This window comes from Scyliorhinus torazame, chromosome 3 (genome assembly GCF_047496885.1).
Source record: "Scyliorhinus torazame isolate Kashiwa2021f chromosome 3, sScyTor2.1, whole genome shotgun sequence".
Lineage (NCBI taxonomy): Eukaryota > Metazoa > Chordata > Chondrichthyes > Carcharhiniformes > Scyliorhinidae > Scyliorhinus > Scyliorhinus torazame.
Genome location: NC_092709.1, coordinates 66,305,030 through 66,327,995, shown reverse-complemented (window position 1 = coordinate 66,327,995; position 22,966 = coordinate 66,305,030). Strand labels below are relative to the sequence as shown.

At 44.4% G+C, this 22,966-nt stretch overlaps 1 protein-coding gene and 1 non-coding gene across 2 annotated transcripts in view; one reads left to right on the top strand and one right to left on the bottom strand.

The window, feature by feature from the left end:
• Positions 1-22,966, bottom strand: part of ppid (peptidylprolyl isomerase D) — a 93,021-nt gene that overhangs the window by 49,600 nt on the left and 20,455 nt on the right. The window contains 3 exon segments of the mRNA XM_072495782.1: positions 1,681-1,869; positions 3,157-3,263; positions 3,965-4,105. Coding sequence (XP_072351883.1) covers positions 1,681-1,869; positions 3,157-3,263; positions 3,965-4,105 — 437 coding nt within the window.
• On the top strand, positions 9,206-9,287 carry trnal-uag (transfer RNA leucine (anticodon UAG)). The gene has a single exon. It is a non-coding gene; the product is annotated as a tRNA-Leu (tRNA).

Here is a 22,966-nt window from a genome sequence, read left to right as displayed (position 1 = left end):
ATGGTTATAAGAACTGCTCGTGCAGTTGAGGAGGGTTTAAACTAGATTGGCAGGTGGGTGGGAACCTGAGAGAGAGCTCAGGCTGGAGGGAAGCAAAACTCATAGCAGGAAGTATAAAAGTAGTCAGTGAAATTAGAAGGCAGATGAAGCGAAGGCAAGCACGAAATAGGTTAAGAATGTGGAATAATGTTAAAAAGACTAAGTCAAGGGCACTCTTATCCGAAGCATTACACAGTAGCTGATTTGCAGACACAAATAGAGGTAAATGGGTATGGTTCCATTGTGACTTACAGAGACATGGTTACATCTTGATCTAGACAGGGCACTCAATATTCAAGGATGTTCATCATTTAGGAAGGATAGGCAAAAAGGAAATGGAGGTGGGGTAACACTGTTAATAAGAACATTTGTGAGAGAGGATCCTAGATTGAAGGATTAAGGAGGAACCTAAAGTAGAGTCAAATTGGATTCAAAACGTTAACTCTATTTCTCTCTCCTTAGATGTTGCCAGACCCGAGTGTTTCTAGTATTTTGTTTTTATATTGCGTGTGACATGCTTGGCTCTGAACCACCCTCTGAAATGACCGATCAAGCCACTGGGTTATACTAAACTGTCACATATATCAGAGAGTCTTGGAATACAGAGGTTAAAGATCACGGTTCACCATCACCCTCTCAAGGGCAATTAGGGATGGGCAACAAATGCTAGCCTTGCCAGTAACGCCCAGTCCCACAAAAAAGTTTTTAAAACATCCCTTGATTTGCACCCCACCCACCACCTTAAACATCCACTCGTTGCTATGGATAGGATTATGAGGTCCCTCAAGTCATGAATGGAGGCAGATGGGGTCCAAAGATACAGGCGCTGGCCAGCTCACCTGTTTTCCAGCACACATTCTCAGTACAAGCCATTTTGGGGACCCAGCAAAACTGCCCACCCCCATGACACAGGAAGCAAATTAGGCTCATTAAGAGCTTGGTAAACGGTAGGTAATGGAGGCTGACTGAGATATTCCCCATTCCAGCTTTCTGACGTGACGGGAAACATTTCAATTGCCTGAAGGTGGCCATCCAGTAGCAATGCTCCAGTCAGGCCTAGAGGTCCCCACTGTCTGCCTGTGTGGGAGTGCAGTCAGAATCCGCCCAGTGTAGGGACTCTCCCCAACAGTGGTGGCCTGACTGCTTTTTTCTGTTCTTCAATAAAATCTTTTTTTTAAGTTTTTGCGAGGGCACCCACATGTTTAAGCGCTGTCTTTTACTTATCGTTCATTGCTGACAGCTGCTTCTTTAAAAGGTGGAAGGCCTCGAATTGGCCCTCCAGCTTCACAAGCCTGCCATTGGATTGGGACCCCATCTCCATGCCAATTCACCACTGTGGAAATTCCAGAGAGTGACAGTTTTCCCTTCGGAGGGCGATTTCAGTGCTGGAAATGGTCCCAAAATCCTGTTTTCTGTCCCCAAAGCAAAAATTCAAACTCTCAACTTTATCACTAAATCCTAAAGAACATCTCATCTCAGCAACCAACTTCACTCAAAATTTAAAGGTTAAATATAAAATTGTTCAAAACGCAGAAACAGTTAAACATCAGGCTCTTAGCTAAAGTAAAATGCAAGCAATCAAAAATCCCAATGGATACACCTGAAACGATGATTAATTTTCCATATTTTTTTCCTTCTTACCGTAACAGGCTTCTCATCTTTCACTTCTAAACTTTCCAGCATCTTTACTACTCCCATTCCTTTGATCACCTGACCACAAATCACATGTTTGTTGTCCAGATGAGGAGTAGGCACAGTTGTAATGAAGAACTGCGAACCGTTGGTGTTTGGTCCTGCGTTGGCCATGCTGAGCAGCCCTGCCTGATCATGCTGCAAGGGTACAGACAGAAAAATCTTGTGTGAAGAATAAATACCTACATCTTAACCTTAAATTACACAGAATTAAGATAGAAGGAACCTATAAAAAAAAAATGTAGTTTTAGCTATAATGACACATCTGACGTTGCATGGGCACGGAATCAATAGTTCACAGAGCAAAATCATTTTGCATTTGCATTTCTATGCAAGTATGTTTGTCAGCTCCATTTACTTGATGAAATGTAACCAAATCTTACATGGACATGGTTGAGAAAATCCAGGGATTTTTTTTAAATGTCCATGTGTAACCACCAGGGAGAGTTGCTTTCAGCATCTCAGGCAGCATTCATGCCAATAATTATCTGTATAAATGAGTAAAGGCTTGTGTGAGAACAGCTGCATTGGTTTGAAAAAAAATCAAACATGTAGAGCTTTGTGCTCAATGTCAATGCTGAAAAACTTAACAACGGTGTAAATATTCACAGGTCAGGGTGTTGCATGATCAGAAGAGTAATATTCCCTCTCGTCTCCACAACAACGTGGTTCAGCTCCAACCTCAGGTCAGTTACTTCTGCATCGGTGTGAAAGCTTCCAATTGTCAGTTAGTGTAAAAGTATACCATGGGTCCATGTATATTGATTAAAGCCAGACTCTTCATGTATGACCCCTGCAGACAAAGGAGACTTTCATCTCTGTTTCAACTAGATTTGAACCTTTGCCCCAGAGGCAAAAAAAATTGTAGTTAATCTCATCTGGTTATGTTACCATTGATCAGTGCAAACAGCTATTGTTACGACAGCATGATGGTGCTTCACATTGTGCTACAGAAAATTATGTAGCATTTTACATGTCCACTTGGAAAATATTTCTATATCACAAAATCCATTATCTATCACCATTGATTCAGTCACTATTCCAGTTTCTAGACAAGCATTCACTACCCATTCCCTAGGGCTGGTTTAGCTCAGTGGGCTAGACAGCTGGCTTGTAATGCAGAACTCCAGCAGCGCGGGTTCAACTCCCGACCCAGCTTACCCGAACAGGCACCGGAACGTGGCGACTAGGGGCTTTTCATAGTAACTTCACATTTGTGACAATAAAAGATTATTATTAATTTTATATAGGGGCTGGTTTAGCAGTGGGCGAAACAGCTGGCTTGTAATGCAGAACAAGACCAGCAGCGTGGGTTCAATTCCCGTATCGGCCTCCTTGAACAAGCGCCGGAATGTGGCGACTAGGGGCTTTTCACAAATTCATTGAAGCCTACTTGTGACAATAAGCGACTATTATTATTTTAACCTTGTAATGAAAATTTTCGTCGTCAAATTTCTCTCCATAGATACTTTCTCCTCCAGTTCCATTCTGATTGGAAAAGTCTCCTCCCTGTATCATAAACTTCTTTATAACTGTAAAGATCAGAAAGAATTAAAATATTGATGGTGACATGGCCCAGCAATTTTTAAAAAAATGTATTTTACTGCAAACATGCATCAAAACAGGTTACAGCGAACAGACACCCAGGGAAACATACTTCCCTACAATCAACTGTAGTTTGTACAGATTTTTCCTCTTTCACCCCCCCCCTCCCCCGCGACGAACAGCCCTTCAAACACGATCACAAACATCCCCCACCTTGCCTCACCCCCCCTTAACTCATACTTTATCTTCTCTAATCGCAGGAAGTCGTACATGTCACCCAACCAAGCCGTTACCCCCAGTGGCGATGCCGACCGCCACTCCAGCAAAATTTGCCACCGTGCAATCAGAGAGGCGAAGGCCAAAACATCGGCCTTCCTCCTCTCCATGAGCTCCGGCTTCTCTGAAACCCCAAATATCGCCACCAAAGGGTCCGGGTCCATCTTCTCCTCCACTAGCCTGGCTAAGACTGCGAACACTACCGCCCAGAATCTTCCCAATTTTTCACAACCCCAAAAATATGTGCCCCCGCCCACACCTCACATTCATCTGCTACCCCCTGAAAGAACCCACTCATTCTCGCCCAAGTCATATGCACCCTGTGCACCACGTTAAACTGCATCAGACTCGTCCTTGCACAAGAGGAGGTCCCATTTACCCTACGCAGTGCTCAGCCCAGCAATCGACTTACTCCTATGAAAAGGGCAGCCTTTGAAATGCAGAGGTTTTCCAGTGGTTGGTCCAATTCCCTTCTCGCCAGTGCACAAAGCACGAAAATTTTCAGCTGTTTTAGGACAGACATCAGCAAACAGCTCTAGAATTATCCGTCCGGCTGCAATAAACATATCGTACATTAGATTTCAGACAAATGGACTTTTGTAAGATTATGCTGATTAAAAATATTTCAGTCAATGAAATTCCCAAGTATTCAAATAGTTGAACTAGCCATTATCAGCTGCCTATACTTTTGTACACCCATGAGCATTTAACTTTCTTCAAAAGGTAACTTTCTTCAAAAGGTGCCCCAGAAAGAAAAAAGGACCCACCAACCATGTTAATTAAAATTTGGATGACAAAAAATATTTCCTCGTTAATGTTACTGAAACAGATTACATCAATTTATACCAGCGACGGGAAACCTAGGCTAGGGAGTGGGCCGCGTGAGTGACCTTCCTTCATCTCAGTGGAACGCAAGATTCAAATCAGGCTTGCTCATGAACCCATGATTAAGATTAAATACATTTACTATACGCCAAATATTTCATAACAAGTTAGAGAAAATGCGCAATCATTTATATATTAACAGAACTATGAACTTCAAATGGTAAAAATAAAATAAATATTTCCACTTTTAAGAGAGGGAGCACACGGTTTTCACAGTCAACGTGGTGTGCAATTAGCACCCACCTCACTTCATTTGATCTTGCTTTACAGTTGATAAAATACCACAAGGATGGAAATCAGTGGATTGTGGCACTGCTAAGTGAGGACAACGGTCAACACAATGTCTTGTGGGCCGCACTCTGAACCCAAAAGGGGCCACATGTAGTCCCTGGGCCGCAGGTTGCCCACCACTGATTTACATTATGCTACTTAATACAGAATCATACAGCACCACACAACTATTGGTAAAGAATCTGAGAGATTGGCTGTTACATTTTTCACCTCATGTCAACAACCCATAAACAGATCATATGAATCCTGCAAACCAGTGTGGGGTTAATATGGGAAATGCAGCAAAGCTCAAGGCTTGAACAGAATACCACAGTCACTTGCACTGCAGCTTACTGGACAGAGTGGATACTTTAACTTAATATCAGTGGGTTTAAAAGTAATACTCTATCAGACTGTGATTCAGCCTATAAACCAAGAACACGATTATTTATCGAAAAAAACCTTCTAATTGCTTTCTCCTTCTCTTTTCCTGTTTGATCAGGTATCTACCAAAAAACTCTGAAAAGATAATTTATAATTTAGCAGTGTATATTTGCAAGGATTACAAATTTCAGTAAGTACAGCTATCACTTGTGAAAAATCACACTGCAAACACCAAAACAATTTGTTGCCATGCAACTTCGGGAGTGTCCAAAGAGTACAATTCTCAAACAAGTCGTAAGTGGCGCACTATAAATCCAAGGGCCAGGTGGCGAAGCCAACAAACAATTAACACAAGGCCTGGTTTAATTTCTTCTTCACTCTCTTAGCAGTTATCAGCTCCTTGATGTAGCACAACCCTCTGATTTGTGTAGCTAGCTCGTCTAGTTTATGGTGTTGATGTTGAAAGTTTTCAAATAAGTCTCTGATCCCAAGACATTGTTGGCCCATCAGTCTCAAAGTATGTACAACTTCTCCATGTCAAAGGTCCTTTGGAATATGCACATCTTTCTTCAATGTAGATAACAGGGCGGCACAGTAGCACAGTGGTTAGCACCGTTGCTTCACAGCTCCAGGGTCCCAAGTTTGATTCCCGCTTGGGTCGCTGTCTGTGCTGAGTCTGCACATTCTCCCTGTACCTGCGTGGGTTTCCTCCCACAGTCTAAAGATGGGCAGGTAAAGGTGGATTGGCTATGCTAAATTGCTCTTTGTGTCCAAAAAGGTTACGTGGGGTTACTGGGTTACAGTGATAGGGTGGAGGTGTGGGCTTGGGTAGGGTGCTCTATCCAAGGGCTGGTGCAAACTCGGTGGGCTGAATGGCCTCCATCTGCACTGTAAATTCTATGACTTTGCCTCCAGAGATGTCCAGTGTTCAATACACTTAACAGAATTTTTACAAACTTTAATATTCTTCAGTAAATGTCAAAATCAATGACTTCTTGTGTGTTAGCCCTCAATATAAAAAGCTGACCCTAAAAGCAAAGTTCCTCATGTGACTGTTTGCCAACTTAGAACCCGAGGCATCAGGGGTAAATGCTAGTGACAGATTGCAGGTTACATAGCATATACAAGAGAGAAAATGGTCATTTGACCCAATTTATCCATTCCAATATACTAGCTGTGTCAGCCCTGATTCAGTTGGGAGCATCCACGTCTCAAAGTCAAAATGTTCTAGATTCAGGTCCCGTCCCCTGCAGGACTTGAGCATCAGCACTGATTTTTGTGCCGTACTGCAGTATTGAGGGAATGCTGCATTGTCAGAGGAGCTGCGTTTCAGATGAGATGTTAAACTGAAGCACTGTTTATCTTACAGGTGGACGCAAAAAATCCCAGGGTACTATTTAGAAGGGGAGTTCTGCCTGTTGGCATTGCCAGTATCTCCCCCAATCAACATCACAAAAAACTAATCATTACCACATTGCTGTCCATGAGAATTTGCTGGATACAAATTAGCTGCCATGTTTCTACTCCACAACAGTGGCAAAACCTTTTTAAAAAATACTGCATTGTCAAGCAGCACTCCAAGATGTTTGATGAAAAGTGCTATAGAAAGTGTTTCCTTTCTGTTTTTTATTTTCTTTCGGAGACACTTCACCTTCCCCTCTTCAACTTAACTTAACTGAACATATCCTTCTATTCCATTTTGTGTTTATGTATGTTCCCCTTAAATGTATTTATGCTACTTGCTTCAACTGTTCCATGTGCGAGAGACTTACAATCTAATAACTCTGGGTAAAGAACTTGTTCCTGAATTCCCTGCTGAATCTACTAGTGACTATCTTACATTTATGTCTCTTAGTTTTGATTACCAAATATAAATCCAAAACTCCTGACTACAAGTTTGCCAAATAACCAGAGACTTATGGCCACCCCACACACAAAGCCTAACAAAGTGTCAGCTCAGATAGAGCTGTCAATCAAAACTCATACAATAAATACAACTACAGGTCATCAAATGCACAGGACGTTGACTGGTCGGGGAAATCTTTGGCAGCCTTTGAAGTTCAAAGCAATTAACACATCCAGACAATTAACAGGAATCCAATTAGAACACATCTCTGATAAAAGGAGCTGATTACTGAAAACAATTGCATATGTGTCCACGATTCACTGCCATATAACAAATCAGCTGTGAGTACTGAAATTTAACCCTGTGTTTATTATGATTAGCAAGAAATAATTATCAATAATCATCTATAGTCCCTATTTAATCAGTCCTTTTTAACTCTCAAAAAAAAAAACCAGCTATACAGTTGTTGCACAGTACATGCCACAAACCTATTACAACAGCAAAACAGAACATATGAAAAATGACTTGGAGGAACTGTTTTTGAAAGATTGGGGAGAATTTTGCCAGCCCACAGGCCCAGGTGGGGGAAAAGAGTTGTGACGGATCAGCTCCCCAACCTGTCCCACAGCCAGTGAGTTTTACCAATAGGTAAGGGAGGGGCAGGCTGTATCATCATGAGATGGAAACCCAGTTTGAATATGCAGTGGCCTTAAAATCAGCAGCGTGGTGGCAAATCGCCCTCCTCCACCCCACCCCACCCTTCCTGCACCAATGGATGGGGAGGCTGCCAGCTAAATCTAGGCAACCGCCCAGGACCGTAGGGAGTGTTTTTTTTCCAAATCAAAGAGGTAGCTGCCAGCAGGGAAAGTAACTCACATGCTCTCCTCGCATCAGCGCCAATTTTGTTTTCATCCTACCGTCTAAGCAAGCTGCAGGCCTCTTCCATCATCAGCAGGTAGAATGCCAAGGCTCGTGAGCTTCTGGCCACTCAAGATTGGCTAGCTGCTCTCCGAGACAGGAGTTCCTCCCAAGTTAGGGGCAGAAATCCTGTCTCCAGCCAATTAACACTCATTAATGGGCTGCGGGACTCCCTGATGACATTTTTGGTGCCTCGCTACCTGAAAAACTCTTCCCATTTAGTCAGCAGGCACAATGTTTCACGCCATGGTTCATGTGACATACTTGGATTAGTGATCCGGGACCTAAGCAAGAGAATAAAATCCCTACAGTGCAGAAGGAGGCCATTTAGCCCATCGGAACGGCACCGACCCTCCAAAAGAGCATTCTACCTAGGGCCACTACCCGCCCTATCCACGTAACCCCATCTAATCTGCACATCTTTGGACACAGAGGGGTAATTTGGCATGGCAAATCCACCTAACCTGCAAATCTTTCGACTGTGGGAGGAAACTGGATTACCCGCAGGAAACTCACGCAGACATGGGGAGAACGTTCAAACTCAGACAGTGACCCAAGTTCGGGATTGAACCAGGGTCCCTGGTGCTGTACAGCAGCAGTGCTAACCACTGTGCCACCATGCATAGCTCACGTTGCATTGCGCACAGCAAGTCTAGATCACTTCATTTCAAAGACATCTTGTGCTGTAAAGGAACAAGACTCACGTGTCACATGACTGTTTAGCAATGAGGCATTTAAACAAATGATCACATGCATTTGTACGATTTGTGCTAGTGAATGAGCAATTGAGTAATCACCAGCTGAAGCTTGTGATTTTCACCAGTCCCGTAAAAGAGAACAGTTCAGTCTGGTTCAGACGAACAATTACATCATTCTACTGCCCTAATAATGTGGCAACATCACTTCAAGATACTGGCAGTAACCCGTTGTCACTGAATCTTAATTATATAATAATAATCTTTATTATTGTCACAAGTAGGCTTACATTAACAATGAAGTTACTGTATTGAGAGCAAAGCAATGTATTTGCTCTGTCAAGGTATCTGCTAACCTAACTGAAACAAACCATTCTTGTTCCTTCTGTATCTAGAGTTGAATGGCTAACACTCAGCTCAGAAAACAGACAGGTGAATGTGGAATTGCAAAAATCAAATTTCTCTTCCGTAAAAATACAGATATTTCTAGAAATTTTTATGCTTCAAGTAATTTGCATCCCACCGTGCTTGCTCAATATACTTTCCCTTCATTGATCACATCTAACCAGTAATCACAAGGACTTGGTTCACTGTCTTATGAACAGATGAGTTACGTGAGTAATTTCGGCAACACCTCCATTATAAGTGTGTATAAGGTAGTGTGGCCGAGTGGTCTAAGGCGCTGGATTTAGGCTCCAGTCTCTATGGAGGCGTGGGTTCAAACCCCACCACTGCCAGCATGTCAGCTGATTTGCATTTCAATCTCTTGAGCAAATTATAAGTGTGTATTGTGTATCTACAAACTAAGTCACTGGCTTTGGGTTCAATTTGGTGGACACGCAGCAGTTGTGCAAACCAAAATCTTCAAACCTTGTCAGTTTCCTACCCATTTTGTTTGTCATCCATCTATTCCTGTGTATGAAATTAATAAATTATTTTTGCTGCAAGATGACTTTCCCATGACGGCTAGTCTATAACTTAATTGTGTTAATTTACTTTTTTGAAATGGAAGTCCATTTATTTCTGACATTCTTACCAACCCTTCAAATTATTTTGTCAACATTGATGAATGTCTATGGCAGCACAACAAAGTTAGCTTAGATATCTTATGTATGAAAATAAATATTTTTTCCTGAGTTTTGGCGCAATCCAACAAAGAGTTTGGAATCTCTAAACTCCTCGCCAAGTGACAGACCTCTCGTTATCACCCCAAAACCCCAATAAAAACCTCAGCTAAACCTAGACTGATCCAGTTTCCTAGCAAGATGTCACTGGATAATTATCAAAGAAAAAATCCTGGCTGCTTTCTTCTAACCTAAACTCAAGATTCTAAAGCCGATTATGCTACTTCTGCTGTTATCCTCACATTTGCTTTGCATTAGATGATCAAAACTGCAATATTGCAGGTCTGTGCAGCTCAGAACTGAGCCATAGAGTGCATTTACTCAGAGCAAGTTTCCAACAGAATTCTTCGGCTTTGAGACGCTCACCATAGATAAAACATACACGTAACAACTGATATTTCCAATACAGGCAGAGGAACTTGCATTTATAAAGCACCTTTTGAGGCCTCTAAATAATCCAAAGCCCCTTTTAAACAATGAAGTACTTTTGAAGAATAGTCACTGTGATAATGTATCAAATGTGACAATTTATTTGTACATAGCAAGATCTCACAAACAACAATGAGTCAACAATGAATCTGTTTCAGTGATCTTGGTTGGATATAAAGGTTGGCCAGGACACCAGGGTAAACTGACCTTCCCTTCTTTGAAAGTGTCATAGATTCTTTTATGTATACCCAAAAAGACACATGAAGCCTCAATCTACCTTCTCATCTGAAAGACACCTTCCACTAAAGTGTCAGCCTAGATTTTGCACTCTGAAATGGGACATCAACACACAACCAATGGATCAGTTAGTGTAACAACTGTTATTGGGAAATGACTAGTCTATATAATTAAGGATTGAGTGAATGATGTGGTGGGGGAATAGCATGGGAGCAAAGGGCTGGCATGGGAAGAAGGGTTTGGCTTGGGAGGGGTGAAGACAATGATGGAACTGCTGCTGATGTATACTCACAAATGTTCTGTAAGTCTTTGCTAGTTTATTATATAATTATGTTTAGTGTTGAGTGGTTAAATAATTAGTTAATGAGATCTGGCAGGATAACATTAAAGCTAATTTAATGGATAACATTATTTAAGGGCTCTGAAACGTCAATATATTAGAGATAAATAATAAGAAAGATTTAAGTGCAATAACGAAGTCAATGAGCGGATTAGCTGATTAGAAATGTATGGGGAAATAGTGGAGTCATGGTAATGTCACTGGGCTAGGAATCCAAAAGCTCAGGCTTAAACTCCAGGGACAAGTGCTCGAATCCCACTAAGCCAGAGGGTGGAATTTAAAACATAGGTGGTTAGGGAAGAAAATCTGCCATCCTTACCCCACCTGGCCTCCACGTGACTCCAGACCCACAGCAACGTGGCTAACTCTTAAAAATGCCGTCTAAATGGCCAAGAAAGTCACGGAGTTCAAGGGAAATTAGACACAGTCAACAAATGCTGTCTTTGCCAGCGATGCCCACATTCAATGAAAGAATAAAGGAAAAAAACAAGGAGCAGAGTAAAAGAGTGGGAAGAGGAGCAGTTTAAAGTGCTGCCCCTAATTTAAATTTAAATAATTAAATAACGGAGATGGCTACAATTACAGCATACGGGAGTTTGTGCAGCAAGTATTTGCATCTCTAACATCTTCAGCTCAAGAGTTGCTGGGCTGAAGTTTGAAATACAAATGCTGCAATGCAACAAGGGGAGAGTTGAGCTGACAGCTTAATTCAGGAGGTAGTCACACTTTCTAGGTTAGGTAATGGTGCAGGTCTGGTTAATGGTAAGCGACAAGTAGGACTGAGTAGTTAAGGGACCTTAGGTGCAGTGCTGGAGGAGAGCTTGCCCTTATCTAATAAAGCTGAGATTTTTGCTGCCTGTTTGGAAGGGAGAAGTTTACAGGGTTGATTGCAAACTGGTCACAACACCATGGTAAATGGCAGAGACTTTAAACAAGAAAAATGGCAAAAGTAGTTGGGAACCTTGGATCAAGAGAGAAGAGTAACTTAAAGAAATAAGGATAAACAAACCAAGGGAGCATTAGAAAAAGAAATAAGGATAAACAATGAAATCGTACTGGAGAAGTTAATAGGATTAAAAGTCAACAAATCCCATGGACCTTATGGTCTACAATCGAAGGTGTTAAAAGAGAAAGCTACAGATAATTGACACATTGGTTTTGATCTTCCAGAATTCCTTAGATTCTTGAACAATTGCCATGTCCAGGGGTTGGTTTAGCACAGCGGGCTAAACAGCTGGCTTGTAATGCAGAACAATGCCAGCAGTGAGGGTTCAATTTCCGTACCAGCCTCCCCGAACAGGCGCTGGAATGTGGCGACTAGGGGCTTTTCTCAGTAACTTCATTGAAGTCTACTTGTGACAATAAGCGATTATTATTATTATGCGTTGGAAGGAAACATGTAATCATGCTATATAGAAAAGGAGGGAGAGAAAACGAGGAACTAAAGTCCAGTTAGCCAGATATCAGTAACAGGGAAAATATTAGAAACATGGTATCAGGGTGCTTGGAAAATCATACGTTTTGTTAGAGTCAACATAGATTTATGAAAAGAAAATTATGTTTGATAAATCTATTCAAGTTTGTTGAGATTGTAACAAGCAGAGCAGATAAGAAGACAGTAGGTTTAGTGTAATTGAATTTTTCTTTATTCTTTTACAGGATGTGGGCGTTGCTGGCTAGGTCAGACTTTATTGTCCATCGCTAATTGCCCTAGAGAACGTGGTGGTGAGCTGCCTTCTTGAATCATTACAGTCCCTGTGGTGTAGGTACACCCACAGTACTGTTGTTAGAGAAGGAATGCCAAGATTTTGCCCCAGCAACAGTAAAGGAACGGCGATATATTTCCAAATCAGAATGGGGAGTGACTTGAAATGAAATGAAATAAAAAATTAAATGAAATGAAAATCACTTATTGTCACAAGTAGGCTTCAAATGAAGTTACTGTGAAAAGCCCCTAGTCGCCACATTCCGGCGCCTGTTCGGGGCAAACGTGCAGGTGGTGGTGTTCCCATCAGTCTGCTGCTCTTATCCTTCTAGAAGGTGGTGGTAGTGGGTTTAGAAGGCATTGTCTAAGAGCTCCTGCAGTGCATTTTGTAGACAATGTGCCTCCACTGTGCATTTGTGGTGGAGGGAGCGAATGTTTGTGGTGCCAATCAAGCAGGCTGCTTTTTCCTGGATGGTTTCAAAAAGCATTATACAAGTTGCCAAAAGAGGTTATTGGAACCCATGGGATTGGGAGTAACACATAGCATGAGAATTGGTTTACAGTTTATTTTTGGTTGGCAAGCTGTAACCCATGGAATACCTCAAAGATGAATACTTAGGTCTCAGCTATTTACAGTCTATATCAATGACTTAGATCGGGGAGTATTTTCTGATGCCATAAAGTTAGGTGTGGAAGTAAGTTGTGAGGAGCACAGAGGGCAGCACGGTAGCACAGTGGTTAGCATGGTTGCTTCACACTGTGAACTTATGAAAGGGGAGGAGTCCCAGACAGAGGAACTGAAGCTCAAGTGGGAGGAGGAACTCGGCGAGGAGGAGGAGGTATGGATGGAAAACCTGAATAGGGTAAATTCAACTGCAACATGTGCTAGGCTCAGCCCGATTCAGTTCAAGGTCACTGGCCCACGTGATGGTGGCCCGGATGTGTACATTTTTTGGGGTGGAGGATAAATGCGCTAGGTGTGCAGGAGGGTCAGCGAATCACGTCCACATGTTCTGGGCATGCCCAAAACTTAGGAGATACTGGGAGGGATTTGCGGACGTCATGTCCCAGGTACTGAAAACTAGGGGGCTGATGAGTCCAGTGGTGGCACTTTTTGGGGTCTCGGAAGACCCGGAGGCGAGGGAGGCCAACATCTTGTCCTTTGGTTCCCTGGTAGCCCGGCGACGTATACTGCTGGCATGGAGGGTCTCAAAGTCCCCAAAGACCGAAGCATGGCTCTCGGACATGTCGAGCTTTTTAGGGCTGGAAAAAAATTAAGTTCGCCTTAAAAGAATCTGTATTAGGGTTCGCCCGAAGGTGGCAACCATTCATCGACTTCTTTGCGGGGAATTAAATGTCAGCCGGGGGGGGGGGGGAAATGTAGAATAGAGTAGAGTAGGAGGGATAAATAGGCGGGTACTGTTTAGGAGAGAGGAGTGGTCTTTTGCACTATGTTTCTGCTTTGTGTTGATATTTGCACATTACTGTACACTGTTACTGGTTACAATACCAAAAAAACCTCAATAAAATAGTTTATTAAAAAAATATATAGTTGCTTCACAGCTCCAGGGTTCCAGGTTCGGTGTTCCGGTTTTGCTCCCACAGTCCAAAAATGTGCAGATTAGGTGGATTGGCCAAGCTAAAACTGCCCTTAGTGTCCAAAATGGTTAAGTGGGGTTACTGGCTTACAGGGATAGGGTGGTGGAATGGGCTCGAGTAGGGTAGGGTGCTCTTTCCAAGGGCCGGTGCAGACTCAATGGCCCGAATGGCCTCCTTCTGCACTGTAAATTCTAAGATATAGAGTGTGAGAATCTGTGGGCAAGAAATGGCAAATATAATATAATGTGGAGGGGGAGTTATCCACTTTGGTGCGAAAAATAGAACAACATATTTTTCTAAATGGAGAGATTGGAAATGTTGCTAAACACTGGGATCTGGATGTCCTTGTACACGAATCACAGAAAGCTAGCCAAGCAGATACAGCAAGTATTTAGGAAGGCAAATTTGCATGTTAGCCATTAGTATTAAGGAATTGGAGTACTAAGGAAGAGTGAATAAGTCTTCATATAATTATGCGAGATCAAGGCGAGACCACACCTGGAGTATGGTGTACAGTTTTGGCCTCCTTTCAAAGGAAGGACATACTTGCCTCAGAGCGAGTGCTATGAAGGTTCACTATACTGATTCCTGGCATGAAATTATTGTCCTAAGAGGAGAGACTGAATAAACTGGAACTATATTCCCTGGAATTTAAAAGAATGAAATAGGATCGAACTTAAACATATAAAATTATTCAGGGGTTTGACAGGGTAGAGGCTTGGAGGCCGTTACACTTGGCTGAGGTAATGAAGAAGGGTTCACAGTATCAGAATAAGGGGTCGGTAATTTAGGACGGAGATAAAAACGTTGTGAATCTTTGGAATTCTTTACCCCAGAGAGCTGTGAATATTCAGTCAGTGAGTGCATTCAAGACAGAGGTCAAAAGATGTTTGAATACGAAGAAAATTAAGGGATGAGAGGATAGTACAGGATGATGGAGTTGAGGTAGAAGATCAGCCACAATCTTATTGAATGGTTTACTCCGGCTTCTACTTCCTCTGCTCTTATACCATTCAATAAAACTGCGGCTGAGGTTCCTCCTTTCCGAAAGCCAAACAATTACATTTTTCATCCTTTTGACCTTCAATTCATTTGAGTGGAAACTATTTCTGACACAATGTAAACGTAATGATTCAGTATGCATTTTGAATGATGCAAACACACTGTTCCACTAAGTACTCCGTGCACATTTAATCAGAAAGTTAAGAATTTCAACTAAAATTCTAGATACAAAAAAACTATTCCATTTGAAATGTTTTTAAAAAAAAGACTGCATGGCTCTTCAAAATTAAGTTTTGCACATATTAGTGGCTGCTATTCAATTTGCTCTGAATATTCGAGTATTTAATTGTACAAAAGAAGGGATCAATATTCCAAGGAAAGAGCTTCCAAGACCATTCACTTTTCAGCGGCTGCTGTATCCAAAATAATGTTATTTCAAGAGTCGTCAGCTTTCAGTACTCTGTATGTAATTAATTGAAAAGGTTCATCCTTAAAAGCTGCAGCCAACTAATAAAACAGCATGTACTGCTATTCCTGGTGGTAATGCAATCTTTATATGTAAATATTCTGCAAGGGAACAGTGTGAGCTAGAAGCTATGGCCCGTGTTGGGAACAACAACGTAGAAAGGACAGGCATTGAGGTCTTTGAGCGAGGGAGGAAGCAGGGCCTCACATGTAGTAATCTCTGGATTATGGTGCCATGCGCTAGCCAGAGTGGAAATAAGGTGGATAAAGGAATGAAAGTGTTGGGACAGTTCTAGAAAAGAAAGTATTTCCATTTTAGATGGGAGTGGACTAGGAAGGAAGACAGGAATGCAAAGTCAGGATTATAATATATGTATGTTAGTGCAAAAAATATAGTAAATAAGGTTAGTGCGCTACAAGCATAGTCATGTGGGAATATGATTTGCGGCAATAACAGCCTTCCTGCTGGGACTGGGACACGACCCCCCCCGCCCCCGAATATTCAATCAGTAAAACGAGAATCTGGCAACCTCACCTCCGAAGAGGAAATCGGAGGTTAGCGCTCAGGTCTCCATCAACCTCCAAAATGCCAGTCAGAGGGAGTAGCGGAGTGGATGGGGGGGGTGGTAACCAGATAAGTTCAACGGTGCCGGGGGGGGGGGGGGGGGGGCAATTGCTCGCAGTCATCAGCAGCCCTTCATGGCGGAAAGCTTCTACGTTTAAAGGGGTCTGACGGCTGGTAGGCAGGCAGCGCATCTAGTGTCCTCTTTGTGGAGCTCGTTGCGATATCACCACTGAGGGACTGCCCTTCCAGAGTGGCAGCTGTAAAAGTGGGTGACAGCAGGTGAATCTATAGGGCCAGTATTGGTAACACCCATGGGTGGGTTTCTATGGCATGCCACGCTGCATGGGCAGAGTGGGAAAGTCTAACAAGAGGTGTTTCCCAGCCTCATGAGGCTTGAGGACCCTCACGCAGGGGCAGGACAGCTGCAGTGAGAATAAACTCCCAAGCTCAGGCAGCACTGATGCCAGGGGCCATGAGATGTATGGAAATTCAAGTCCACTGGTTATGGAGGCCAAGCTGTCAGGGATTAGGGTATGGATGCCTGGCTGTTAAGATCAGAAGGCTCATTTAATCCACAGCCCTTCAAAGCTGGGAGAATGAGGGTGTCTTCTCGGGATGAAGTTGACCTGCTAATTTCAGTCTTCACAAGCATCAGGGGAGCCTCGTCTGCCACAAAGGGAAGCCAGGTGCCTAATCAGGTATCTGACCCTTCCTTGACAAGTCAACTGTGCCAATTTAGTCAGCATTGCAATGCTAGAGTGTGCCACTGATTTAATCAACTGAAAAACTGGGTGCCAATAAAACTTTTTATTTGCACCTGATCTATGGGTACCCAATGCAGAGAGGGGCAGGTAAGGAGGATGTCCTTGTGAACCTGCTGCTGGGCCTGGCCAAACTTGCCACCAACAGATCCAGGCAGTGGGCGATTGAGGTCGTTGTCCATCCCTGACTGTCTGCCCCTCGACCCCGGCTACATTTACAGCCGGGAGTTCTTAAGAGAGGGAGTATGTGGTGTCCACGGACACCCTCAAAGCCCTCCATGCCAACTGGGCACTGCAGGAGCATGGGTGTGCCGTATTGAGCCCTTTAATCACATTTTGGTTTGATGTTTTAAGTTTCATTTGTGTTTAGTTTATTGTTTACGGCAGTTTTCCTTCAAGGGACTGACCCTTTCATTTGTCCCTCAATTTATTTGATGATTTGGTTTACTTGGGTTATTTGTGTGGCTGAAAATAGCTGGAAGCCTAGCTCCCAAGCATTGAACTCCAAGGCTTATACTCACGAAGGATTGTGAAGAGAGCACACATGGGCTGTGGCGGCTCCCAATTCCATTGCTGAGAGACTGCTAAAGGCATTTGCAAGCATGAGAGAGAGGGAGAGGAGCAGAACATTCTGCTGGTAAGACCTGGTCTGGAGTTCAGCCTGAGGCTGGATTTAACAACTGCCTGCCTCCCTTTCTGCTCGTTTGATGGACTACTGCTGCTGGTTCTTGGAGTAAGGAGAGAAGGTTGGTGGCTGGTTCAACTGAATGCCTTGTTGCAGGAGAGGGAGGAAGTCAGATGCGCTGTGGCTGGTGAGGAGGGTGGCGGCCCAAATCAACTGCATCATGCTGGAGGTTTGGAGGACTGATTTACCATCTCATGCTGCTTTTGTTTGGACTGCTGACTGTTTATAGTTTCAATGTTTGGAAGCCATGTGTTGTTCCTAACGCTCCTATTTTTGTGGCCTGGACCAGGGACTGGCTAGAGCAGGTGACTCCGGACACTGGGACTACAGGAGGAGGACGGAGGTGGCTCACGTCAACAGGACACCTTGGAGGCCGTAATGACACGTTCATTTTTTTAAATAAATTTTAATTGTTTATTTTGCTTCAGTCAACTAATCAAATAACCAAAGGCATGGCCGGAGATTCCAGTCCTGTTCCACGTGGGAAAACCAGGATACTTCTCATGTCCGTAATGACACGTTCTTGAAGGCTGTTGGCCGCTTCTGTGAAATAATGACTGTTTTTAGTTCAAGTTTGGAAGGCCAAGTTAATGGCTGGTGTCTTTGCACTGTTGCATATTGTCGTTTAATGGCTTCTCATGCCTGTTAGTGTATTTGTGCTGTTTTTGTCTACTGTCTGGGCTGGTGTCTTCGCTAGGTTTCTACTGTTTTTGTGTTTTCTTTTGGTGCACGCTACTGCTACTGGTGCGGGTGGGGATATTCCCTTTCCTTCTCCATTACCCAGTGTCAGAGAGAACGTTTCCGGTGAGTTGGGCTGCTCAGAGCGCCCTTCCACCGATGTGGGTCTCTGCGGATGGGGGACGGGGGAGGCACTGTCTTGGCAGCTGGTGCTGTTCCTTGTCTTTTGATATGCTCTGCACGGTTTGGTAAAAGACTCACTCTCTCTTCTGCCATGACCTGTATCAGTGTGTCCTTTCCCGGTGGTCTGTGCTACTCACCGATGTGGGGCTGCCGTTAGGGCAGGGCTTAGAATCATAGAATTTAAAGTGCAAAAGGCATGGCACATGGCATTGGTGTGTCCCTTTCCAGTGGTCTGGGCTGCTCAAATGGGTGCCTTTCCACTGATGTGGGGCTACCATTGGGGGGGGGGGGGGGGGGGGGGGGGGGGGGGGGCGGAGAAAAGAGAGAAATGGTTGTGTGCTGGCTTTGTAGCTGGTGGCCTGTTTAAAGGAACTGTTGTTTTGGAATGAACTGTGGCCCCTTCGTGGGAGAGGAGGGGTTTCCCTCTATTTCTCACTCTCATTGTGCCCTATATAGGTCCTATTCCGGTGGTCTGTGCTGCTCGTTGAGCACCTTTCTGCCGATGTGGGGCTGCCATTGTGGACAGGGGGTGGTTGTGTGTGTGTGCGCTGCTGTTTTTTGTATCGTGTAACTGCTTTTGACATGACATGGTTTTTTCTTGACTATGCTGTTTCTGCATATTGCTGTATTGTTGAGTTGTCAATAAACTAAAATACTACTCACTAAGGATTGTGGAGAGAGCACACATGGACTGTGGAGGCTTCTCAATTCCAGTGCTGAAAGACTGCTACAGGCATTTGCAAACATGAGAAAGAGAGAGGGGAAGGACATTGCGCTGGTAAGGCTTGGCCCGGAGTTTAGCCTAAGACTGGATTTAACAATTGCCTGCCTCCCTTTCTGCTTGTTTGATGGACTACTGCTGCTGACTCTTGGAGGAAGGAGAGAAGGGTGGTGACTGGTTCAACTGAATGCCTTGTTGCAGGAGAGGGAGGAAGTCAGATGCTCTGCTGCTGGGTAGGAAGGGTGGCAGCCAGCATCAACTGCATCATGCCAGAGGTTTGGAGGACTGATTTACCATCTCATGCTGCTTTTGTTTGGACTGCTGACAGTTTCAATGTTTGGAAGCCATGTGTTGTTCCTACTGCTCCTACTTTTGTGGCCTGGACCAGGGGCTGGCTGGAGCAGGTGACCGTACATTGGGACTATAGGAGGAGGGCGGTGGTGGCTCACGTCAACTAGACACCTTGGAGGCCATAATGATGCGTCCTTGAAGGCTGTTGGCCGCTTCCTTCTAATAATGACTGTTTCTAGTTCAAGTTTGGAAGGCCATGTTAATGGCTGCTGTCTTTGTACCGTTGCATGTTGTTGATTAATGTGAGTTCATATGTTGATTGTATTGGTGCTGTTTTTTTTGTCTACTGTCTGGGCTGGTGTCTTCGCTATGTTTTTTGTGTTTTCTTTTGGTGCACGTTACTGATGCTGGCGGGGGTGGGGATATTCCCTCTCCTTCTTCCGTTACCCCGTGTCTGCAAGACCTTTTCCGGTGAGCCGGGCTGCTCGGAGTGCCCTTCCACCAATGTGGGTCTCTACGGCCGGGGGACAAGGGAGGCACTGCATCGATAGCTGGTGGCGTTGTTCCTTTGGTATGGTCTGTACGGTTTGGTTATGATGTGCCGGGGTTATTCCGGGCTGAATTATGCCCCTCTTGTGAGGGATGGACTGTTCTTTTTCTCTCTCCTCCGCTGTGCTCAGTGTTGGAGTGGCCTATTCTGATGGGTTGGGCTAGTGTATCTTTCTGCTGATGTAGGTCGGGGGGGGGGGGTTCTGGGGTGCCATGTGTTTGGTGTCCTGGTTGTACAGTTTTCTGTATTTTGATAATGTTATTAAACTAAAATACTCAAATCTACAAAACAGATGAGACAGGTGTGGCCCCCAACGTAGGACGTAATAGTGAATTCACTCATCAGTCACTCCGTTCAAGGGATAACAGGGGGCAGCGTCTTGTTCCCTAGTGAGGTTAGCACACAGGTCCACTGAACGCACTCAACTTCCCTCACCCCTCACTCATGGGGCGGCGGGGGCATGCAGAACGCTGGGGGTCTCAAGAGTCGAAGAGTTTAATTCAGGTGGAGCTGAGAAGGGCAACTGTGGGAAAGTGGCTATTGTGTGATAGGGGAGTGAGGCTCAATGGAAAGACGGTCACAGAGCAGTACGCATGGGTGGATGCCCCAGACGCGGAGTGGGTTGAGAGTCAGAGCATTGTCAGGACTCTTCATCGCTCACTTTGATGATCTCTCCCCTTCAGTTTTTGATTCTGGTGAATCATGGAGCCAGTCAAGCTGACTATTCTTCTGATCGACCAGCAGCAGTCATACTGACATGCCGCTGCAATCGGCCAGGAACAGTGTCCTGCAGAGGAGGGTGAAGCAGGACCTGTTGATCTTCCGGGAGCAGGGCAACTGATGACAGGTGGAACCTTGGAGGAGACACTACCAACCATGGATGTTCCTACCTCCAGGTGTTAGAGGTCCAGTGCCGGAGAAGACGACGCCTGTCTCAGGGGACGGTTGACCACCTCTGCTAGGTGATACAAGAGTTAACACCACATGGGCTGAGTGGTCTCCCATTGCCTGTGTCCCTGCAAGTTACTGCCGACCTGCAAGTTACTGCCGCTCTAAATTTCTATGCCAGCGACTCATTTCAGGGCTACACAGGTCACCTGTGCAGCATTTCCCAGTCAACAGAGCACGAGTGCATAAGGGAGGTGACAGATGCACTATTGAGGGCTCACATGTACATTAACTTGGACCAGGCGAGCCAGGATGCCAGGGCTATTGGTTTCACCCGAAAAGCAGGAATGCCCCAGGTGCATGGTGCATCCACCTGCTTCTGGGTTCCCCACCTTCCCTCGATGTCTAGCTCGTCTGTGACCATGCGATGCATGTCACGCAGGTGTACGCCCGGTTCTCGGGGAGCGTCCATAATGGCTACATCTTGGGACCCTCGCAAATCGCAGCCATTTTGGAGGGAGAGCAATGGCTGGAGCAATGGCTCCTTGGGGACAAAAGGTACCCACTTAGGAGGCGGCTGACGAAACCAGTGCGGAGGCCACAAACTATCGTTGAGATTCACAACAAGAAGGCTCATGCATAATCGCATGCACTGGCCGAGCAGCCGATTGGATGACTCAACATGCAGTCCTGGTGCCTGGACCGGTGTGGGGGGTGGTCGCCTCCAATACAGCGTGGTGTCCGGCATCATAGTGGCCTTCTGCGCTCTGCAACCTGTCACTGCAGCAGGGCAGGATGAGATGAAGGAGCGCCACATCTCCTTGGATGAGGGGGATGCCTAGGAGGGCAGCAACAGGAAAAACCGGGAAGGAGGAAGTACCTCAGGCGATGGCTCAGGCCTCAATTGGGAGCAAGGCTAGGCACGCCCTCACTGACTCTTGGTTTCGTGACCACCAGGACTACGGTGCAAAGTGTTATGGGCCAGGGTTTAGAGAACCATGGAGTTCACCTGACCCACAACTTTTACTAGATTGTGGTATGGGGAGCACACGGCTCACTCTACAGGTGTGGTAGAGCAGAAATGGAAACTTTTTTTTTTTTTAAAAAGCAAAACAATGTTTATTCTACGAACTCAAATTAATCTTTTTAAAACATACAGTGAACATCTTAGCAACCATTAATCCAAATACAACCCCCAAAGACTACAACACTAAGTAATCCTTTACGCTTTCCTTTTTAACATTCAGAAGACTTAAAACACCTTTTACCAGAAGCACATCAGGTTAAAGTCACTACTGTTATTAGTTTTAAATCACCAGAATCGATTTACAGTCTTTAGACTACAGAGAGAGACTCTAATACATCTTCTGGCTGTGACTGCAGCTATCCAGCTCTGAAAACGAAACTAAAACACACCCTGCAGCAAACAGCCTAAAACAAAAGCAAAAAGCTGACAGACAGCCAAGCTGCACCCACTCTCTGACATCACTGCCGTAATAAACACCCATTTCTTAAAAGGTACTCTCACATGACAAAAGGCCTCTCCCAACAGGGTCTCACTTCTTCTCATGGAATGTGAAGCCTGTGGGAGGTCATCGCCATGGTCACTCCATTCATGGGCAGGGCACCAAAACAACTGATCGGACGCTGCCCAGCTCCACCCACTCTGACATCACTGCAGTAATAAACACCCATTTATAAACACCAATTTCTTAAAGGTACTCTCACATGACACCACCCCTCAAGAAAAAAAAAACCCATCAACTTCAAGATGGTTTCATTTTTCACTATCCTTTCAGAAATGCACACAATAAATATACTTTTTCGTTTCAAAAAACAACACAAGTATAATAATATAGTGCATTTTATTTTTCGTTCGTCTTCCTCCAACTGAAATCCTTCTCGATTGACAGTCTCTTTGAACAAGAAGGTCTCTGTACAATCCGTCCATTTCACTACGCCTCGGCATTTCTCTTTAAAGTCAATCTGATCGGAGTCCCTTGTAATTCTCCAACACAGGAGCATTGGTTATCACAGCTTTCAGGCTGTTAAATGCCTGTTGAAAGTCCGCTGTCCACTGAAATTTCCGATGTTTCTTCAGCAAGTCCATCAGTGGAGCAAACACACTACAAAACATTTGCACAAATGTTCGATCAAATCCACTCATGCCAAGAAATCGCATTATTTCCCTTT